This window comes from Rhizopus delemar, genomic scaffold (genome assembly GCF_000149305.1).
Source record: "Rhizopus delemar RA 99-880 supercont3.4 genomic scaffold, whole genome shotgun sequence".
Taxonomy (NCBI): Eukaryota; Fungi; Mucoromycota; class Mucoromycetes; order Mucorales; family Rhizopodaceae; genus Rhizopus; species Rhizopus delemar.
This window is the reverse complement of record NW_027137830.1, coordinates 514786-533235: the sequence shown is the minus strand read 5'-3', so window position 1 is coordinate 533235 and position 18450 is coordinate 514786. Positions and strand designations below refer to the sequence as shown.

Genomic DNA, 18450 nt, shown 5'->3' with positions numbered 1-18450 from the left:
GCATTTTTATTGACGAGGCTGCATTGAAGATAGCCAAGCAAAAAAAAAGAAAGCTTGCAAGAGGCAAAGAGCAGGCGACATTATGATTGAAGAGCCTACTATAGAGTACGTTGATGTAGAGGAGAGTAATGCCATCGAGAACAACAAGTCAGTAGCAAAAAGTAAAGCTACTGCTCACTTTATAAGATTTATAAATGAGCTTCTTGATATCATGAACATGGACGAAAGTCTTATGGGTAGTTATCTTGTAATGGGTTACTGTAATATTCATAAGACTCATCCAAATATAAGAAAAATTGAGAGTAGAGGTTATAGAGTAATTTACTTACCTCCTTGTTCGCCAGAGCTCAGCCTGATTGAGCAGTTTTAAGCTATAGTTAAAGGAAAGCTCAAGCATTGTCGAATGAAAACTTATTGAGTCAAAGTGCTGATGCTTGTAATCAAGTTCTTTGTGGCTTCTCTATTCAAACCATTCACTGTTGTAATAACACACCCATGTGAACATGCTTTTAAAATTATACTATGATATTTTCATTACACCATACCTTTTTAGAATATAAACCTTGCGAGAATTGGTATAGTTAAAATAGTTTTATTGGGCTTAGCAAAGGGCCTTTAATGAAGATTTTGATCAGTGAATATATCATCATTATGAAGTGACATTACAAGATGGCGGTCCAATATTGTATGCTCATCAGCTTTGTTCTTAACATATTTATCATTGAGGTTTGATAAAAAAACATAAAGAACTTGACACATTCAGACACTAATAACTTCTCAAGTCCCATCTACTATGTGTAACTACAAATATTTACAAGAACTGGCAGCAAATGAAAGATTTGCGTTGAACAACTTTGTTACAAAAGATTTTTTTATTGAAGTTTTTCTGAGTCTTGTTCTCTCAAAGGGTGGAAATAGCACAAGACTGAAAGATACGACCAAAAGCTATAGGCGATTGATGTCAAAATATAAAGAGGCTTACTTTGAAGACGTTGATTATACTCCCATTCCCAACTTGCTACATGCCTTGTACAAATGTACGAAGATCCAAACGGCCTACTATAATATTATTAAAGCTCATTTTGGAAACAAGCTGCGTGGTTTGATAAGCAAGTTATTTAAAAAGAAGGAAAAGGCAGAGAGTCTCAGAGTACAGATGCAAACAAACAAGTCTAGTAGTAAAGCGATAAAAGAAGCTATCCGAAAGAAGATTTATCGACCTTCCAACCAGGTGAAGATTGCCATCGCCAAAAAAGAGTTGCCTGAAGTTGGTCTTTTAGATGATCAATCAAGAACACAATTAAATGGGTTTCTCTCAAGTTACCCAGAGGACTACATTTTTCAAGACAACTCGATTTACTATGACATTATGGCTAGTCCAGAAAACCATTTCAAAGCCTTCTTCAGACTTGCTGAACTGTCTGAAGCAGAACAGACGAAACATTTTGCTTGTTTCCCGTTATATACCAACTTTATTCCTTGCTACATGACATCAGATAGCAAATAATCCATTACCATGTTCTCAAGCGTAAAAAGAATCCAAAAACAGGAAGCAAGTCTGAGAGATAGGGTGTCATCGTAGACCTAATTAAAAAGGCGTTCAAGCATCAAGGATATCAAAAGTCTTTGCGGTTCCAAGAAACTCTCGAAACAGATAGAGTCGGTGTCTCCATAATAAAGCAAAGCACTGATACAAGCAGAAAGTCATCTAATCACGACACTGAAAAGAAAGTGGACGATAATCAAACAGAGCATATTGAAGGATTAGGTCAAGCCAACTTAAAGAGCACTGAAGGCAAATGTGTCTTGATAGACCCTGGAAGGCGGGACTTGATGTACTGCATGAAAGAAGCCAGCACTGTTGAAGAAAAACAAACACTTATATTTACAAAGAACAACCGCTCAAAATGTTCAAGGAACTTCAGATATTTAAAAAAACATACTCGGCCTTTTGTGGTCCAGGAAGCCGAAGCAATCCTTTCTAGATCTGAATCCAACTCTGTAAACTTAAAAAAATTATACAGTACATTAAAACAAGAGCATCAGTAAAAAACGCTTTGTACGAATATTACGGAAACGAGGCAACAAAGTCTAAAGAAACATATTTCCCTGAATCCGAATTTGGCTTTCGAGTCGATCAAAAATGTAATTTGTATTATGGAAATCTGTTCATAGCAAGAACCTGTGGTTTTTCTCTCAATCTGAGAATTACTCTACTAATAGTTCTGTAAAGTCTCAACTGTATGTCACCTATCTACAAATAATGCTACAACAAAAGCATGTTTCAGAAAAGCTAGATGATAGTGAGAAAAGCAAAGCCCTAGGACTGGCAAAAGAGATGTATAGACAACTACTGCAAAGCAATTACAAAAAGACTCTCTGTACAGCATTGGAAAAGCTATAACTTTTACCTTTTCGAAAATTGAAGTTTTCAAATAAGCTCTTTTTTGATCATTCTGATCAAAACTTAGTGCATAGCTTGAGAGCAAAGTTTGGTCAAGATGCTGTCTTAGTTTTTGGAGATTGGTCCGCCCCTAATACCAAGTATCAAGAACCGACAAGAAGCAAGGGGATAATAAGGACGTTAAAGAAGAACGGGTTTGTTGTCTACTTAATCAATGAATACAAAACATCTTTCCATTGCCCAACCTGTGAAAATGAATTAGAAAAATTCAAAACTGTGCCAAACCCTCGCCCTTACCAACGGAAAAATAATATAGACGTGCTATGTAATGGTTTGCTGATGTAATCCAAAAAAAAAAAACTAGATTAATTCTTGATAACTAATGTAGCGCTAGATGTAAGAGCCTCTCATATCTTTAACAACAAACCACAGGAATAAAAAGAAGACTTTGGAATTATGATCAAGCAGCCGTATTGAATTTTCTCATGATCCTAAATAGTTTGAAAAAGACCGGCGAACATCCTAGCCTTTTCACCAGAAAATATCCTTTAGACTAATCATCTTTAAGTAGAACAAAAGTAGGAAAATCACAATATATTCTCCACCAAGGTTATCGCTTTGGTCATTTAATACAGGTATTGCATTAAAACAAGTACAAAGTGACAACAATAAGTGTTCTAAATGAAATTTTCATTTAGGTTAATGACATTTGTTTTTTGCTAAACGAAGTTTATTTTCTTTAAACCGACAAAATTTACCAACCCCACTTTACTAGAATAAACACACTTTTTCTTTTACCCACATTTTGAAATCATGTCGTTTATGCAATACTTTTTAAAAAGTGGAATTGATTCTTGTCTTCATTTGCTCAGCAGAGATAAGTCAGGTTTATTGCAAAGATCGACATGATATACAGTGGAAAGTCATTCGTTTTTTGATCATTTAAATATAAAATGTAGTTCAAGAAGAGAGAAATTCACAATGGGACCTCTTCTGGAAGCAACGCAGTTAAATTAAGACTCTGTCCGATCAAACTTCTTTGACAAAATAAGCCCTTCTAGAGTCCCTGGCTCTATAGTAAATAAAGATGATGGTTGTCCCTGTGTAATACAATTGCTTCCTTCATTAACCTTTCTGATATAACTGCATGTAACTTCCAATCATTCATTATTTTGTCTTTTATTTTTGATATTTCCACTAAATAATGCTCAATAAATACATAAATCGATATTTAAAGCTCTAGAAAAGATATATTCTTCTGCTATAAATCCTTTTTTGATGATGGTAGAAACTGCTTTCAAATGAGCATCTGTACAGTATGGCCTTGGTTATATGGCTCTAAGGTTTAAAAGTGGTACACCATCAACATTGATTTATAGTACATTTGCTTTTGGCAAAGCGTTATTTGACATAATAGTATTCTTTTCAGCTGCTTTAGCAAAGATTTGTTTGTAGAGCATACTTGATTCCAGTACAACTTGCACATTTTCTATTAATTTTTTGTAACTTCAAAATTTGTTGCAGAGCTCAAATAAATATATGCTTGCGTATTTTGTACAGTGTTTTTCACCTATTGCTTTAATCCATCCGTGCATTTTTAATTGTTTTGAATGCTTACAAATTGTTTAAGCTGTCATACATAGTAAATATTTGAGCAAATGTACATTTCATATACGATTCATTTCGTAAAAAATGTTCAAATGAACAGACCACATAATGAAATTATATATTATAGGCGACTTTTAGTGAAGAGAAAAGTCTGTTTTATCTTGACACAAGAGAGCTTTACTAAACATCGTTTTTAGGAAGTTTTTAGAGGTTATTCGGACAGAATTGAAAAGAAAATTAATTGAAGAACGCTCTGGGATATACTTCATATTAATTAAAAATTTCTCTGGTAGCTTAAGCTAAGATTTACTAGCTGGAAATTTTGTCAGAAGATTGGCATAAAAGCAAGAAAACTCGCATGCTATCAATGGAGCGAAAGAAAGATTATCTGGAATGTATATCAAGTCAATCTGTTAATAGTCTTACTTTAATTAATCGGCTAACCATGGATATATATGCGTTGGATGACTGCACATGATTCCCGAAAGTAAACAAAAGGTATTCACAACAAGAATACAGTAATTCAAAAAAAATGAGAGGATTAGATGGTAATTTGAGCAGCCGTTTCCAATCTTGATAGATTGAATAGAATAAGAAATTGGGATCAGAAAAAGATTACGCAATCTGTGTTCATGTCCCTTTCTTTCACACCATTCTTGATACAACCAATTCTGCTCAGCCGATGGTGAGCAAACATCTTTCGGTGAAAAGCGAAAATGATATTCAGGATGTAGATTTATCTGTGTAGTTTGAATAGAATGAAACAAAACCATTCTTTTACAAGATGATAATTATGAATAGCTTTTAGCAGAATCATGACTTTTAGTAACTTGCCTCTTTGCTTCAACTAGTACTGTGTACTGATATAGATATTTGATTTGTATCTGGTGATACTATTATTGAATCTGTTGAAAACGAACTACTGTTTAAAGGCATCAACGATCTAGTTATTTTAGTCATTTCTGTGTCAAACTATTTAATAATCGTATATGCTTCTTGCCACACATAGATATGCTTTACGATGCCGTTACAGATACACAAGAGTAATGTCTACTTCTGAGATTTCCTTAGGTTGCCTCAATATTGTACAGAGTGAACGTGTTAAGCTTTCCAAAACAAAAGGTTCCCTTTGCTTTGAGCGTTTCATCTTTTGGTATCAGAATGTAACACAGTCAATCTTAACTCATGATGATCTTGAATTCTGTAGCTCTGCATGAAGTATTTGACATTTCCTTCCACATATAGGTTAAATATGCCCTAATAGTTTGTTATACTACAAAGTATGCCTATTTTTTGTTAATAAAGACGCGTCAAGCTACTATAGTTAAGCTAAAATACAACAACAAATATGATAGTAAAGTTTATAGTAAGTTGTACTGTTTGCTGCGAAATGTGTACCACCTAATTTGCACCATGTAAAAAAAAGTTTAACAAAAAGATTTGAGATATTAAGAAGCTTTCGATGTCGGATTTTTTCATCATGTGCTTATGTTATAGGTGGTGATGTATCACAATTGTAATCTGTTCCTTGAACAACCTTCATCCTTCTCGGTTACTGTGTCGATTCATATTTTTTACTTTTATATTCAGACTTTAAGTATGTGTAAGTAACGATATTGATCATAGTAGCACAGATTTTTATAATATATAAATAAATCTGCATTATTCACTAAATATCATCTTAGCTTTTTTAATAAACTATTATATCTGAAACACTATGGCTGTCTTCAGCGAAAATAAGAAAGAGATTGAAGAAATGATTTATAAATACTTGAAAGAGGAAATAGAAAAAAAAGACGGACTATGGAGCAAAGGAAAATATAAATATCCAGTCTTTAAGAAGGAGAGTTTATATTTTGATTTAATAAAAAAAGTTGATAATGATAATGCCCAACTTGGAGAAATTTTCAATAAGCAGCGAAAAGTAATGTCAAATGTTTTATAAAAAATGGCATAAATTAGTTAATATATTGTATTTTGTAGAAAGTTGAAGCGGAAAAATCGAAGGAAGAGAAGTATGTTTACAGGGGAAAGCGTCAATTCAACCTAACTTGTACATTTTATAATTGTAGTAAGATCGAGAATTGGACAATCGAAGATGTATCAGATAGGGAAGGCACAGATGCACTAGTAGGACTAAAGGAAATCTTTCCAATTTTCAATAACTTCGCGAGAAAGTCTTTTAATGATTTAAAAGAGAAAGAAAAGAGCGAACTTAGTTGGTCGAAACATTATCGAAAATTGATGTACGTAGCATAAGCACATAGTTGCATGGAACGAAATTATCTTTTCAAACTAATAAATCTTACTAGCTCTTTTTCTGGAATAATGCTTTTAGAGAAAAACCTAAAAAGTGACGATAAAGAGAACAAAAGTGAAGAGAATGAAAGTGAAGAGAATGAAAGTGAAGAGAACGAAAGTGAAGAGAACGAAAGTGAAGAGAATGAAAGTGAAGAGAACGAAAGTGAAGAGAACGAAAGTGAAGAGAATGAAAGTGAAGAGAACGAAAGTGAAGAGAATGAAAGTGAAGAGAACGAAAGTGAAGAGAATGAAAGTGAAGAGAACGAAAGTGAAGAGAATGAAAGTGAAGAGAACGAAAGTGAAGAGAATGAAAGTGAAGAGAACGAAAGTGAAAAGAAAAAGGAAGACGAAATCAAAAAGGAAGAGGAAATCAAAAAGGAAAAGGAAATCAAAAAGGAAGAGGAAAAAGATGGGTTAGTATATGGTACTGACAGAAGGAAGCTTGACAAATTCCACAAAGTAATCAGAGAGGAAGTTTATAAAGGAATTGATGAATTTCCTAAGGCTTACAATTCAAAAATTAAAAGAATACAAGAGGTAATAATAATTAGACGTGCATTATTTGTTCAAAAAAGCAATCATCTGACATGATTATGGCTTACAGGATTTTAGAAGAACAAAGGATCTTTATAAATTCGAAGAAAAACTACGAGAATTGCAAACAAAGTGCAGAAAAGTGAAGGATGATGAAAACGATGATTTCAAAATTAAAGTAGCAATTGAGGTAATACAGATCAGATGTATATAATTGATTGAAAAGAATAAATATCCAACATGGTCGTGGTTTTAGGAATTTGAAGATAAAAAAGATCTCGATAAACTCAAGAAAAAGATACGCGAATTAAAAAAAAAGTGGAATAAAAAGATGGACGAAAAGATGGATGAAAGCAATATTTGCAAGGTTAATAAAATAATTAAGGTAACAATAACTATTAGTACATCATTCATACAGAATAGAATATCTAATGGGTACGGATTTAGGAATATAACAAAAATGAAAAGGATAAAGAAAATAGAAAATGCAAAATAGAAACAGATATAAAAAACATGGTAGAAGCAAATAATGAAAACAATGATTCCAAAGTCATACAAATACTGAAGGTAATTAGTGAAATATATGGTTGGATCTAAAGATAAGGTATCTAATGACAAGGTTTTAGGAATTTAAAAATCCAAAAGACAAATATAAACTTGTAAAAGGAATAAAGGACTTGAAAGAAACCCGAAAAGCTATAGAGGACGAAAGTAATATTTTCAAGGTTATAAAAATAATACAGGTAAACATGATTGTTTATTCAAACAATAATCCATCTAATGTTATCATTGTTTATAGGAATATAAAAAAATGAACGAATCTGATAGCCTTGGAAAAAAATTAACTAATTTGCAGAATATGTGCGAGAAACAGATAAAAGGAAGCGATGGTTCTAAGGCTATAAAAATAATAAAGGTAAGGACTGTAAAATGTATAATATTTTCCCAAAAGAACCAGTAATTAACATGACCATTAATTATAGGAATTTAAAGAAATAAAAAGTCAAACTGAGCTCAAAGAAAAGATAACAAAATTGCAGAATATGTGCAGAGAGCATATGAAAGCAAACAACGCTTCTAAAGCTATAGAAATGATAAAGGTAATGAAGTAGTAAAATAATTAATTCATGCCCAAAAGAACCGGTATCTAATGCAATCATAACCTGTAGGATGTTATAGAAACAAAGCGTCAAGCTGAGCGCGAAGAAGAAATAACAAAATTGCAGAATATATGCAAAGAGCATATGAAAGCAAACAACGCTTCTAAAGATATAGAAATATTAAAGGTAAAGCATAAATCTTGCCCCCAAAAAAAACAGCATTTAACATGATTATGGTTTGTAGGAGGGTCAAAAGGCAGAGCTCGAAAGAAAGCTAACGGAAATACGAGAGAATTGCGAACAAAACATTAGGGAAAGAAATGCTTCTAAAATTAAAAAATTGATAAAGGTACTGTCAACTATCTATAGTAATAAAGCGTCTAACATGGTGATATCTTTGTAGAAATTTAAGAAAACAGCAAATTTAGATGATCTTAAAACAGAGGTAGCAGAATTAGAAAACTGTGAAGAGATGAGGGATGAAGTCAATCTTTCCAAGCTTCAAGAAGCAATAAGAGTAAACTTTTGTTTATTCAAACGATAAATAATCTAAATAATCATGGTTTATAGGAATTTGAAGACACAGAAAAGCCTGACAATCTTGAAAAAAAAAATAGCAGAATTGCAGAATATGTGCAAGGAACGGACAGAAAGGGTAATCTTTTGTTTATTCAAACGATAAATAATCTGAATAATCATGATTTATAGGAATGTGAAGATACAGAAGAGCCTGATAATCTTGAAAAAGAAACAACAGACTTACAGATTATACGCAAGGAACAGATGAAAGAAAATAATACTTCTAAAGCCACAGAAATAATAAAGGTAATGGCCGTAAAAGACATAATGTTTGTTCAAAAGAACAAGTGCTGATATGATCATTGCTTGTAGGATGCTACAGAAGCAAAAACTCAAGTTGGACCTGGAAGAGATGCTCCTAAAATTAAAAAATTAGTAAAGGTACTGTCAACTATCTATAGCCTTTTTTCATAGTAACAAAGCGTCTAACATGGTGTTATCTTTGTAGAAAATTAAAAAAGCAGCAAATTTAGATGATCTTAAAACAGAATTAGAAAACTGTGAAGAGATGAGGGACGAATCCAATCTTTTCAATCTTAAAAAAGCAATAAGAGTAATCTTTTGTTTATTCAAACAATAGATAATCTAAATGACTATGGTTTATAGAGATTTAAAGAAAAAGAAAAGCCTAGAATATTCAAAAAAAAACTAATGGAAATACAAAAGAAATGTGAAGAAATCAACCCTTTTGAGAACAGAGAGGATGTTCAACATGTACTGGAAGCCATAAAATCATTGTAGAGTGACTTAACAATCATTAAGGTTGCTTTATTACTAACGCATTCTTTCCTTACAATTGTATGCAATAGGGCAATTCAGATGTTAAAACCTCAAAGTGATGTAATCAAAGAATCAGAGCTAACAAGCTCATTTGTACATCCCTTCCTCTTGGCATTGTTTGGGTTTTCCGACTGCAATCCGCATCAGTATGTTGCTCAAGTCATCATTTTTATTGTTATGGATTCTCTGCTAATTAGTCTTATATTTTTCTATTTTATGGAATAGTGCTAATTATCAAGTGCAGACAAAAGAAATGGAGACAAAAGAAAGGAAAGCAAAAGAAATGGAGGAAAAAAGGGAGGCAGAAAAAAGGAAAATAAAAGAAAAGGAGGAAAAAAAAAGGGAAAAAAAAGAAAGGGAGGCAAAAAAAAGAGAAGGAAAAGGAAAAGGAAAAGGAAAAGAAAAGGAAAAAGAAGAAGAAGAAAAAGAAAAGGAAAAGGAAAAAGAAGAAGAAAAGGAACAAATGAAAGATGAAGCAAATGCTGAAAAAGACAAAAGGAAACTACTATGTGGATTGGTTGATGTACGACCTGACTACTTAGTCGATGTCTATAAAATGGATAAAGATAACAGCGGGCTCTTTTTTACCAATTTCATTGGCGAAATCAAGTCAGAGGAGGCTACGGAAAATGATAAATACATAGACATATATCGATGTGCTACTTTTAGTAAACTGCTTATGATCCACAAGAACCTTTCCTCAGTCATGTCAGTACGAGTGATTGGTGCTGAATGTACGTTTTATCTCTTGAATGTTCAAGGGAAAAATCTGTACACAATGATTGAATTAGGCAAGATTACTCTGCCTACGACAATTAACAAGTTTTTCTTTACATCAAAGTATCTCAAAATGCTTTTAAAAATCGTGCAGGTCTACAAGAAAAATTGCTTTTCCGAAAGAAATATCAAGCACACTCACACACCCCGATTAAATCCAATGAAGGTTTTCGTAAACCCTCGCGAAGAGAAAAAAGGACAAAATGATACAGAGACCCAAGAAGAAGATATCTAAAGAAAGCAGCAACATAAATTAGCTTGTAAACAACTGATTATTATTTTACTATTCAGCTGGTCTTAAATATTGCATTGTGTTGTCAATAAAAAGAAAATTGTTGTTGCATCCCATAGCAATTTGTTATCAATAATTTTTTTATGGATGGAAATTTCAATATTTATTGAAGTTTATCAGAGTATAAGGATTCAAAGAGTGATGCAAATATATGAAATAGCGATTTATAAGAATACAAAAGATATTAGCATAGAGAATTGTAAGCAGATGGTTTCAACAGTTCTTTCTGAATTTGATCGATGACAATCTCATCCAAGACAGAAATCTGTTTAAAGAATTATTATCAGTAAGCTTTTTATATGGATCGGATAACTGCAGCAAAAAAAAACCATAGACAGTAAACTTGTCATGATAATGTAAGATATAACATCTGGATAGTCAAAGTGTAGATAAGCCCTGGAACCTTGAACTGCAGTAAAGAACTTTAGAAATTATTCAATATTTAGCCATTCGATTGATTAACATTTTATCTGTAAAATTTTTAATATAAATGATCAAAGAGCACATAACAACTTAACTGTACTCTGCTTGTCCGGGTCAGATCTTGAATGATAAAAAATAATACAGACCGCTCAAGAGACAAGAAAAAAAAATCCTTCTCCTCAATGACTAACCTTACTCTCTAACAAAAGTATAATTGGCTGCGCCTTCTTGTGTATTTGTCAATCTCACTGGCATTTTGCTTTCGACAATAGCCTCTTTGATCCTTTGTTGGTTTTTCAACACATTTGTCAATAGTGGGAACCTTTTAATCCAACGTTTTGATTTTTTTTTTCTAGAATTATTTTGCATGTCTCTTGATATTTTTGTTCGTCTGAAGCTCACCGCTGTTATACACGTGACTTTATATTGTAGTAGTAAACATCTTCGCTCAACAGCCCTATAAAAATTGAATAACCGATTATGATCATTCAGCCAATCAGACGATCCATATTAACATCACATGATGTTCTCTCATCTGGATTTATTCATCCTTTAAAAAAGGAAAGAAGGCATGGGGAAAACAGCAAACTCGGGCGATGTTCTGAAACGCGTCATTCTGGCTGTAAAAGATAAGCCAGGGGGGGGGGGGTAAATAATCTATTGTTTTGATGTGTAAATTATGAACCTAGTATCCCATCATTGCCTTTTAACCATTCTATCTTTGACACTAGAAATTCAATTAGGTCATTTATTCTCTTTTTTTTTTTTTACTGCATAGAATACCATCACAGTCTGACCCTCTTTTTTTTTTTTTTCCCAAAAATGGCTATAAATCCCAAAAGTTGGTTGAAGAATAAACACCAAAAAAAGTTGTTTGTTATTATACTGGCTTTAATGCTATCATTTTCTGTTGTAAACATACTTGTCTAGGGAAATCTTTATGGGAACTCTCCGATTTGTTATCGTGATCAAATCAAATGACATAATCCAATAGTCTCAAGTATTCTAATAATACCTTCCTCAAAAATTGTCTAATTAATCGGAATATTGACACGCTTTTATTCTTCTTCTTTTTATAATTGAATTGTGATACCCTCTCATTCCAAATATAGTAGCTATGATGAAATAAACAAAGGGGCAATCGGATAGAAGCCTTCCGATAGACAGTGTCCAACATTCTTATGTCAACCACTGCTTTGTTAACAGTCAGTTTAAAAATGATGTGCAGCAAACAAATTATTGTTGTTTATAATGCATAGAATAGAACTTGTACATTTTATAAAGAGAAATAATTATGATAGGTTCTGTTCCATTTTTGCCTTATTTAGAATGAACCCAATGGCTTTTTTTTTTTTTCTGCAATTAATTACATTAAAAAAACGTGAAAATGGGAGAAATAACAAGACAATAAAAGATGTAAGGGTCGATTGACTGAAGGATTGGACCATGTTTATGTTTACCTTTTTTCGTAATGCTTGATTTTCTCTTTAACTCAAAAAGGAAGGTCCTTCCTTTGATCAATCCAATTGCAAGTGATCTATTTAAACGCTTTCTTTTTCTTTTTTTTAATTTTCCCTTGTATTCAAATGTCTACTTATCATTATGGGTCCATTCAACCCAAATCACCCCTTTTAAAAACACCACTCACAAAAGAAGAGAAAGAGATCCTACAGGCAGATAGACCAGGTTATGGAACACGCAACAAACTAGAGGTCGCTTTCAATCTAGTCAATGCGACTGTAGGTGCTGGTATCATCGGACTTCCGTTTGCTATTTCTCAAGCAGGATTTTTCACTGGCTTATTGGCCTCAATGATTGTCGCCGTCTTGGCACAGATGGGTTTATACATGTTGATCTTGTCTGGTCAGCGTGTTGGCATATACAAGTTTGCTATGCTTGTTGAATATATACTGGGAAGACCTGGTTATCATTTTCTTAATTTTATCATCTGTGTACAAGCCGGTGGTGGTTGTGTCAGTTATTTTATTCGTGAGTTTCTTTTGGCTTTCATTTTAACTTATTAACTTTCCTTGTAGTCCTTGGTGATAGTCTTCCTACTCTATTCCAAAGATATCTACCTCAGATACCTATCTTGGCCAATCGTACATTCATCCTTCTCTTTGTTGGCATCTTTTTTGTAAATAATAGTGAGAATAAGTCGATCTGTTTATTCATTTAATATCATTAGATCTTTCCCTTAAGTCTATCAAGATCCATTGGTTCCTTGGCCAAATGGTCCATCATTTCCGTTCTCTGTTTACCCGTAATCTTACTGACCATCTTGATCAGAGCACCCGCCTATGCACCTCAAGAGAGCATATCATTCGAATGGATAGGTCATGATATCTGGGGTGCCTTGGGTATCATGTCATTTGCATTCACCTGTCATCAAGTCGCCTTTAATAATTTCTTGACTCTCAAAGATCAGACGACACCTGGCTGGAGACACACGACCATCTTGTCCACTGGTATCAGTTGGGCAATTTCCATGACTTTTGCCGTCATCGGTTACGTATGCTTTGGAAGTAGCGTAAAGTCTAATCTGTTTATGAATTTTGCTACGGATGATCCAGTCATTAACATCGGAAGGTTTGCACTAGCCGTCAGTTTGATTTTAACTTTGCCGTAAGAAGAAAAAAATATAATCGAAAAAGAAGACTAACAGAGTATTGTATAGAACGGGTATCTTTCCCACACGTGAAGCTATTCAAAAATCTCTTGGATTCGAAACCTCAAAAAAGCAACCAACAAATACTCAGCATTATGCTGTCACGATCGTCTTGTTCATCATCATCCTAAGCATCAGTATTGCTGTCGAATCACTCGGTACTGTTTACTCACTCGTCGGTGGTTTTTCAGCAACCACGCTCGCTTATATCTTGCCTGCTGTTGCTTATCTTGTCACCCGTCGCGTTTACCTCAAGCGATTTAATTTACCCAACACCCTCTTTCCTACCTTGACAGGTGCAACAACCATCACTGGCGAAATTGATAAAAAATCCTTGTGGGAAACAAACTCGATTGCTTCCTCTTCTAGATTATTAGATGATGATGTGTCTACTGTAGATGGATATGTGTGTGAAGAAACAGAGCTCGAGCCCAGTCGATTTTTGGACATCATGGCAATCCTACTTTTAATTTGGGGTTTCCTTGTCATGTTCTTTTCCATCTCGGGCGCTTTGTTAACTTAGTTTTGTTTTATAGTCAATTTGTTTATTTAGGAATCATTATTTTGTGTATACCATTTTTATAGATAATAAATCATAGTGTCCTCTCTTTAGGGACGTTGAAATTGTACACGCTATTAAATTGTTAGTTTATATCTTGTCCAATCCTTACACTTACTCTTCCTTTTTTATTCATTGCCTTTGCTTGTGAAAGTGCATTCATGCCGTTAACCAGATTAAATTTATCAGTAAGATCATTCACTATATTGAGTCCTTTTGTGATAGAAGCAAGGTAAGCAACCAATAGGACATCGTTATATTCCTAATATACGAATACTGTCAGAACACAAGACGATTGTCGCAAGATCAGCATGAGCTTACAGTAGAGAATTGATCGTCAAATGCTTTCTTTTCTAATACAGTTGATCTTTTACAAACACTAGATATTTGGCGAAGTAAGTTGTGATCCACAGGCATCAAACCTGATTTCACGTCTTGTAAATATTCATGTAAAAATTGGATTCTAGAATGTAGCATTGCGATTGCGTTTCTTTGAGTTGTTAGATGAGAGACAACTAGAGATAAAGATGAGTATCATTTGAGATTTATACAATACAACTGTCGTACGCGCATTGCCTAGGCTTGTATCTGAAGTAGTCGAACTTGGTTTTGCTACATGATCTATCGCAATACGTTCAGCTTCTCCTGTTTCTAATTTATATGAAGTCTTGATGAACACCAGTCGTGTATAATTTCCATCCACCATATCCATTATTGGTTCATAAATCTCTATAGGAAATTGCTTTGTACCATTCACAAGTGCAGCCGGGTTCATTTGTAAAAATAATGAGGATTCGTTCACCCCAAGGAACTATCAATTTGCTCGTTCAATACTTTGTGTATAATTTTTTTTTTTTTTTTTTTTTTACTTGTTCATGCAATTTTAAATCCAGTTCTGTAGGTTGAATACCAATCGAATACCAACCCATGAAATCAAGTGTAGGAAATACTTGCTTCACTATTCAAAATTATTTCTTTAGTCGTACTTGATGAAAAGTTGTCAGTTTCCATACGTTGATCTAATTTATATAACAAGAATGTTTTGTCCAATAAATGATTAACTCCATCCTCTGCTAATTGAAAAGGAAGTTCAAATGAATTCACAATATCAATATCTCGTCCTGACTGAGAAGCTAATAAGGCACCAAAGACACGTCCTATACATGAAGTCGTAAGCAAAAGAATAAAGATGCGCAAAAGAAATTTCTTTCACCATTTTCGATAATTGAAGGATTTTGTAGTCGTATACGTGTATAGTGATCAGATATATTTAATAACACAAGTGGATGTCTAACACGTCATTAGTATTTCTTCCCTTCATACTTTATTATAACCGAGAATTATTTACACAGATATTGATAGTCCTGAACTACTCTGTAAATTAGAAACAATGTTTGTGTTTGATTCAACTGAAATATCCATCGAGTTCATCGTTTAGGCGAGAAAAAATGGAGAAAAAAAAAAACTAGAAAGCTTCGGATGTATTCATTATCAGATTCAAAGAACGACCCATGTGCAAAAAAATAATGACAGCTTGAGGGGGATTTCTTTTGGTTTTTTTTTTACTAGTTTTATGCATTATGGCCACTAAAAGAGAGCTCACTCCTTCCATTTGTCTCAATTTCTCCTTCTTTAAAGGTTTACTTTTATAATGAATTTAAATGAATAAAAAATAAGGCTAAAACAACCTGTAGATTACATGAAGGAATTAAGAAAGGTAGACGACAATATTATCAACAGACTGAATTCTACCTCTACACAAACCGAAGGTGCCTGTGCTAACTTTTTTAAACAAATGTCAGAAGCTTACATGACTCGAGACGAAACAATCAACTATTGTCTCAAGGTAAATAAGAGTTTTCTGTAGCGTGCCTATATTCAACCAACACGTTGTGTAGCTGATGGATGACGAGTTGGATAAAAAGAATAAGAAATTACAAGAAGATCCCGATGACTTTGATGTCAAGAACAGTATCTATACTCAAGAATCCATAGTAACTACAAATACCTTTTATACAACTCATGTCTAACTCTTTTGGTATAGCGTCAATCTATTTCCAATGAAAGATATGTCGAAGAAATCGTTAGAGAGCGTACTTTACAAGTATTCAAAACAAAATGTAGACTAGTTGATACTTCTTCTTTAGAAAAATAAACAATGTGTATAATTTTACTCTTTTTTTCTTTATTCATTTTTAAACAACAAAAATTACATAATTTAGTAGAAACCCTTAGTGTGGTTTTCACAAATGTCACGGAGCTTAGCTTCGAGTTCCTTGGAGATGACACCCTTGGAACGGATTTCTTCGAGGACATCGTTGTGTTCAGAGTGGACGTGGCTAATGAAGTCCTTTTCCCATTCAGTGACCTTGTTGACGGGGACCTTATCAAGGAAACCGTTAACACCAGCAAAGATGATGGGGACTTGAGCTTGGATAGACAAAGGAGTGTATTGAGGTTGCTTCAATAATTCAGTCAAACGAGCACCACGGTTCAACAAGAATTGAGTGGAGGCATCCAAGTCAGAACCGAATTGGGCGAAAGCGGCAACTTCACGGTATTGGGCCAAGAAGAGCTTCATGGAACCAGCAACTTGCTTCATAGCCTTGGTTTGAGCGGCGGAACCGACACGAGAGACGGAAAGACCGACGTTAATGGCAGGACGGATACCCTTGAAGAAGAGTTCGGCTTCCAAGAAAATTTGACCATCAGTAATGGAAATGACGTTGGTAGGAATATAAGCAGAGACATCACCACCTTGGGTTTCAATGATGGGAAGAGCAGTCATAGAACCGTAACCAAAGTTCTTGTTCATCTTGGCAGCACGTTCCAAAAGACGAGAGTGGAGGTAGAAAACATCACCAGGGTAGGCTTCACGACCAGGAGGACGACGAAGCAAGAGAGACATTTGACGGTAAGCAACGGCTTGCTTGGACAAATCGTCATAGATGATCAAAGAGTGGCGACCGTTATCACGGAACCATTCACCAAAGGCGGCACCAGAGAAAGGAGCAAGATATTGAAGGGGAGCAGCTTCGGAAGCAGTGGCGGCAACAACAGTGGTGTACTTCATGGCATCTATCATAAAAATATAAATCATCCAAACCGATTTTTCTCTAAATGTCTTTTCTTACCGTTTTCTTCAAGAGTTCTGACAAGTTGAGCAACAGTAGAACGCTTTTGACCGACAGCAACGTAGATACAGTACAACTTCTTGGCTTCATCAGAACCGTTGTTCCAGTACTTTTGGTTCAAGATAGTGTCGAGAGCGACAGCAGTCTTACCAGTTTGACGATCACCAATGATCAATTCACGTTGACCACGACCGATGGGAACCATGGAATCAACAGACTTGATACCAGTTTGCATAGGTTCGTTGACAGAGTGACGAGGCAAGATACCGGGAGCCTTGACTTGGACACGAGAGCGACCAACGGTTTCAAGAGGACCCTTACCATCAATGGGGTTACCGAGGGCATCGACAACACGACCGAGAACACCAGGACCGACGGGGACGTCGACAATGGCACCAGTACGCTTGACAGTGTCACCTTCCTTGATCAAACGATCGTTACCGAAAACGACAATACCAACGTTGTCAGCTTCCAAGTTAAGAGCCATACCCTATATACATTATCAGCCACCTTGCTTTCCTCCTCCTCACCTTTCTTTTTTTACCTTGAGACCGCTGGAGAACTCAACCATTTCTTCGGCTTGACAGTTCTTTAAACCGTAAACACGAGCAATACCGTCACCAATGGACAAGACACGACCGGTTTCTTGAAGATCAGCTTCAGAGCTGGAGCCCAAGATACGTTGTTCGAGGATAGAAGAAACTTCAGAAGTAGAAGGCTTAGCAGTGGCATAAGCTCTGATAGCAGCAGAAGCAGCACCGAGATTAAGACGCTAAGCAAATTACGCATTAAATGTCAATCATTTAATATTTTTGAGTTTCTTACGGCAGGAGTAGATTTAGCAAAAGCAGCCAAAGTAGGACGTGCAAGACGAGTAGCGTTTCTCAACATGGCCAATGTTTCTTTTTTTAATTGAGTTGCAAAAAAAAAAAAAGAGAGAGGGGGTCGCTGAACAAGAAAAAAAAAATAAGCGGGGGGGGGTGCGTCTTACATTTTGGATTTCCGACAGTAAAAAAATCCTCAGTGACTGTTCTGGGAGATGACCCAACGTTTTCTCCTTCAATTGCTTAGTGAGTTTGATACAGTGCCTGTCTTGTTTAAAAAAAGTCGAATTGGTGCATTTTAATTTGCATTAAAGGACGATGGGCTAGAAAAATGTTATAGATTACTTGAGACTTATAAAGTAATTGAAATAAAAAGTCTATCTTTTTAATACACCATCCGATGAACTTGCTTGAAAGGAATATGTCTTGGTTTACCTGTAGGATTGGTCTAAAGCTTTACATTTTTT

General features: G+C 34.6%; 9 protein-coding genes across 9 annotated transcripts; 6 read left to right on the top strand and 3 right to left on the bottom strand.

The window, feature by feature from the left end:
• Positions 1–958: 958 nt before the first annotated feature.
• RO3G_05715 (uncharacterized protein) lies at positions 959–1507 on the top strand (the record flags this gene model as incomplete). Its single annotated transcript, XM_067660305.1, has 1 exon — positions 959–1507. The coding sequence occupies one exon, from the start codon at positions 959–961 to the stop codon at positions 1505–1507; it is 549 nt and encodes a 182-aa protein (XP_067516406.1).
• A 4222-nt stretch (positions 1508–5729) lies between these two features.
• RO3G_05714 (uncharacterized protein) lies at positions 5730–7103 on the top strand (the record flags this gene model as incomplete). Its single annotated transcript, XM_067660304.1, has 6 exons — positions 5730–5936; positions 5996–6027; positions 6085–6258; positions 6325–6850; positions 6918–7037; positions 7074–7103. 6 exons carry the CDS (start codon positions 5730–5732, stop codon positions 7101–7103), a joined length of 1089 nt encoding a protein of 362 aa, XP_067516405.1.
• A 257-nt stretch (positions 7104–7360) lies between these two features.
• RO3G_05713 (uncharacterized protein) lies at positions 7361–8663 on the top strand (the record flags this gene model as incomplete). The annotated part of the gene is made up of 9 exons (XM_067660303.1): positions 7361–7414; positions 7522–7590; positions 7647–7763; positions 7831–7947; positions 8017–8133; positions 8192–8315; positions 8391–8464; positions 8518–8602; positions 8656–8663. The coding sequence occupies 9 exons, from the start codon at positions 7361–7363 to the stop codon at positions 8661–8663; spliced, it is 765 nt and encodes a 254-aa protein (XP_067516404.1).
• Positions 8664–9862: 1199 nt separating this feature from the next.
• Positions 9863–10318, top strand: RO3G_05712 (uncharacterized protein; the record flags this gene model as incomplete). Its single annotated transcript, XM_067660302.1, has 1 exon — positions 9863–10318. One exon carries the CDS (start codon positions 9863–9865, stop codon positions 10316–10318), a length of 456 nt encoding a protein of 151 aa, XP_067516403.1.
• A 241-nt stretch (positions 10319–10559) lies between these two features.
• RO3G_05711 (uncharacterized protein) lies at positions 10560–11167 on the bottom strand (the record flags this gene model as incomplete). The annotated part of the gene is made up of 2 exons (XM_067660301.1): positions 10560–10640; positions 11048–11167. 2 exons carry the CDS (start codon positions 11165–11167, stop codon positions 10560–10562), a joined length of 201 nt encoding a protein of 66 aa, XP_067516402.1.
• A 1217-nt stretch (positions 11168–12384) lies between these two features.
• On the top strand, positions 12385–13989 carry RO3G_05710 (uncharacterized protein; the record flags this gene model as incomplete). The annotated part of the gene is made up of 4 exons (XM_067660300.1): positions 12385–12787; positions 12835–12935; positions 12987–13423; positions 13476–13989. The coding sequence occupies 4 exons, from the start codon at positions 12385–12387 to the stop codon at positions 13987–13989; spliced, it is 1455 nt and encodes a 484-aa protein (XP_067516401.1).
• Positions 13990–14488: 499 nt separating this feature from the next.
• RO3G_05709 (uncharacterized protein) lies at positions 14489–15456 on the bottom strand (the record flags this gene model as incomplete). Its single annotated transcript, XM_067660299.1, has 5 exons — positions 14489–14836; positions 14895–14983; positions 15012–15182; positions 15239–15315; positions 15374–15456. The coding sequence occupies 5 exons, from the start codon at positions 15454–15456 to the stop codon at positions 14489–14491; spliced, it is 768 nt and encodes a 255-aa protein (XP_067516400.1).
• Positions 15457–15820: 364 nt separating this feature from the next.
• On the top strand, positions 15821–16055 carry RO3G_05708 (uncharacterized protein; the record flags this gene model as incomplete). The annotated part of the gene is made up of 2 exons (XM_067660298.1): positions 15821–15871; positions 15924–16055. The coding sequence occupies 2 exons, from the start codon at positions 15821–15823 to the stop codon at positions 16053–16055; spliced, it is 183 nt and encodes a 60-aa protein (XP_067516399.1).
• Positions 16056–16191: 136 nt separating this feature from the next.
• On the bottom strand, positions 16192–18078 carry RO3G_05707 (ATP synthase subunit alpha). Its single transcript, XM_067660297.1, has 4 exons — positions 17985–18078; positions 17704–17931; positions 17160–17649; positions 16192–17103 (listed from the first exon to the last, which is right to left on the bottom strand). The coding sequence occupies exons 1-4, from the start codon at positions 18048–18050 to the stop codon at positions 16244–16246; spliced, it is 1644 nt and encodes a 547-aa protein (XP_067516398.1). The 5' UTR covers positions 18051–18078; the 3' UTR covers positions 16192–16243.
• Positions 18079–18450: the final 372 nt, after the last annotated feature.